Source organism: Patiria miniata, unplaced genomic scaffold (assembly GCF_015706575.1).
Source record: "Patiria miniata isolate m_02_andy unplaced genomic scaffold, ASM1570657v1 HiC_scaffold_17, whole genome shotgun sequence".
NCBI classification, from domain to species: domain Eukaryota; kingdom Metazoa; phylum Echinodermata; class Asteroidea; order Valvatida; family Asterinidae; genus Patiria; species Patiria miniata.
This window is the reverse complement of record NW_024037055.1, coordinates 1,279,407-1,282,461: the sequence shown is the minus strand read 5'-3', so window position 1 is coordinate 1,282,461 and position 3,055 is coordinate 1,279,407. Positions and strand designations below refer to the sequence as shown.

The 3,055-nt window shown below is 38.7% G+C and overlaps 1 protein-coding gene across 1 annotated transcript; it reads left to right on the top strand.

Annotated features, from left to right (window-relative positions):
* Positions 1-317: 317 nt before the first annotated feature.
* Positions 318-2,699, top strand: LOC119723330 (organic cation transporter protein-like). Its single transcript, XM_038193901.1, has 3 exons — positions 318-502; positions 723-938; positions 1,202-2,699. Exons 1-3 carry the CDS (start codon positions 423-425, stop codon positions 1,347-1,349), a joined length of 444 nt encoding a protein of 147 aa, XP_038049829.1. The 5' UTR covers positions 318-422; the 3' UTR covers positions 1,350-2,699.
* Positions 2,700-3,055: the final 356 nt, after the last annotated feature.

Here is a 3,055-nt window from a genome sequence, read left to right as displayed (position 1 = left end):
GGAAGGTGTCCTTGTTGCATTTATTTTGTTTCCAGCCCTGGTCTTATTCAGTCAAGGTTTCCGTGAAAGGATTGCAATGATATTCACTGAAAAATTGCCTGGGTTAATTTTACCCACGAAAGGGTGAAAACTGCAACTACCCAAAAATTGGGTTGTTCTATAACCAATTGTTTGGGTTAAATTCAACCAAAAGTTGTGGTCATACAAGACGAAATTAAATTTGGTCAAAGTGATGGTCACAAATTGAAATGGTCAGTCGTGCCGATAACAGATGGGTAAATGCAAAGAAAGGAGGTTTCTGAATAGACCTGTGTGGTACCAAGACGTTCATATAAAAAGTGAACATGGAAGTTGGCGAGACTTGAACACTCTCTTATGGTTTCTTCACAGAGCAAGAATCAGTAGCTCAGACGGTCCTAGCCATGGTGGGGAAATTCGGTATAGCGGGCGCCCTCAGTGTTTCAGATCTGTACGTGGCTGAGCTTCTGCCGACCCAAGTCAGGTCAGCCACATCCCCACACAACGACAATACTTAGTAATCTTTAGTACACCCCAGAGTAGCCAAACATAAAAAAAAATTATTAATACAACATTGAATAGCAAGCTTTAAAGTTGATGGAAATTAAGTCATGACCTTGTACACGTACATTTTATACATTCCTCAGGTGTCACTTTAATTTTCCATAAATAATTAAGAATTTGCGTTCTTCTTTTTTCAAAAGGAATGTGGGGTCTGGAATGAACGGTATGGGGTTTGGTGTGGGAACCACTTTAGCCCCATACATAACGCGGATTCAGGACTTCTGGCCACCAGCAACCATGCTTATCTTCGGGATTCTTACAATCTTGGCAGCTATACCAGTGTTTCTGTTCTTGCCAGAGACTATGGGTAGAGACCTACCTACTACTATCGAGGAAGGAGAGAACTTCACGAAAAGGTTAATCCCACTAAACGATCAAAATATATATCTATTTTCTTTATGCGGCTGGTTAACCCATGTCAAAACAGGCGGATGAAAATGTAAATACATTTGTGATAATGTTAATTACGGGAGTTAGCTCAACATGAAGTGCTTTTGTAGGAGACTATTGGAAGGAGAATTATGTTCAACTAAAACACTTTAGTTATTATTTGAAACCTCGATTAACCTCGTACTTCACAACAAAAATAACAACAAATTCTTTTTGTTTGTTCATGCAGGCCACATAAAAAGGAAGAAAAAGACGTGGTCACTCTGGGTGTCAGTATGGTGTCAGTTGAAGTACAGGCCAATATGAAAAGAATCAAGCAGAGTGAAATTGACAATGTTGGAGACAAGTGTCAGGATGAAGAAACAGTAGATCTCTAATCTCTTAAATGCTGCTGTAAAAAATAGGGGAAAAACCTAGAAGTCACGCACAAATTAAGCGTTCGGTTGTTTGTAATTTTGCTGTGGAATATGCTGTGGGCCCTACCGATAAGTCCAACTCAGGTCTATAAACGGATACTTATTATTTTGATCAATAACTTACTGAACAAAATGTGTAAACGCTCTCGTATGTTACTGATCTAATACAATATTTACGAAATAGTTTGAATTAAAAAGGTTTCCCTTTTAGTTTTTGTATAGCGGAACTTAATAAGCTGTTTTCTCCCGCTCTCTTCTTATGTGTAAATAACGTGAATAACTAGGGCTTTTTAGACACTGATGAAACAGTAGTTTATGAAGTAGCTTTCGAATAACTATAAAATACGTAGTAATAATGCAGTACGAGAAGATGTATACTGCTTAAACTCTGCTGTTACTTTTGTAGTTTCTACACATTCAATTTGTTTTCTCCTAATGCATCTTCAACTTGTGTCTTTTTCTTCAAAGAAAGAAAAGAAATTCAAAGAAAAATAAACGCCGTATTGTTAACAGGATATGTCATTCCAAAAATGTCAAGAATGCATGGATGGTGGACAAGACCGTTTGGATTACACCATTTCAAAATGGCGGTAGAACTTGCTACTCACCTGTTTTCTTCTTCCAAGTTATGCACCAACTTCATAATGGTTGAAGACTAAGGCACATTGTTGGGTGCGCAGCATCCATGTGGTTGGAGTGCATAGCCTCCATAGCCATGTCTGCTCCTGGTTGTCTGATCTCTCATACATATGGCGTTTGCTCCTTGTTTGGACGGTCTAGCCTGTTGCCTGTCGGTTCTCCACTGGCTTTGTCTGATTTTGGTGGAGTCACTGGTTGTCTGACTGACTGTGTTACTTAATACACACGATGACTTAAAAAAAATTAAATAATTCCATTAGACTGGATCCTTTTCTCACTCACTGTCACGTGTGAATGGGAGGCGCCATTTGAGACGCTTGATGGCGGCAACCAGTCCTTTTCCATTGTGTGCCATTTTGAACATGCGTACAGTACCTAAAAAATTACGTAAACTGAAAATGACCAGTGCGTTTGCTGCTACCAAAGTACCAAGCGTCTCAAAAAGCCTCCCATTAGACTTACTTAAACTCTGACAGTCATCATGACTGGCAGTTAAATCTCCCACTGACAGTCATCATGACTGACTGCGCCATTTTTATTTAGACTGGTACATCTCACTGACTGACTGACAAGTTGAACACACAATACATGGCTTAAAGGAACATTAGTTTTTGCTGTAATTTTCAGAAATGAATGGATTTGAGGCAGTAGCGTAGCACGGTCTTTTTATTGGGGGAGGGGTGTAAACATATTTAAAAAGGGCACTTGCACATCCGTGGTGAAATGTAGACACGTTTTTTTTCTCCGGACACTTGGCCTCCGTTAAATAAAAAACGGGGGGGGGGGGCTAAATTGAATGTGGACTAAATCTAATAAATTGATGTCAGTATTTGAAGAAAAAAATGTTTGTATTTAACAAATTGATTAAAACATTCCGATTTTTTTTTGAAAATAGCAGCACACCAGGTGCCATGTTTTCACAGGATGCCTGAGACTATTATTTACTTACAGTCAAGTAACGTATTTGTTTGGAATTATTGTACATTACCTTCAACTTCAAGTAACAAAACAAAGTAACAAAGGTTGGA

Coding starts and splice junctions, on each gene's coding strand:
- LOC119723330 (XM_038193901.1), top strand. CDS start 423: ATGGTGGGGAAATTCGGTATAGCGGGCGCCCTCAGTGTTTCAGATCTG. Junction 503..722: donor CTTCTGCCGACCCAAGTCAG/GTCAGCCACATC, acceptor TTTTTTCAAAAG/GAATGTGGGGTCTGGAATGA. Junction 939..1,201: donor GGAGAGAACTTCACGAAAAG/GTTAATCCCACT, acceptor TTGTTCATGCAG/GCCACATAAAAAGGAAGAAA.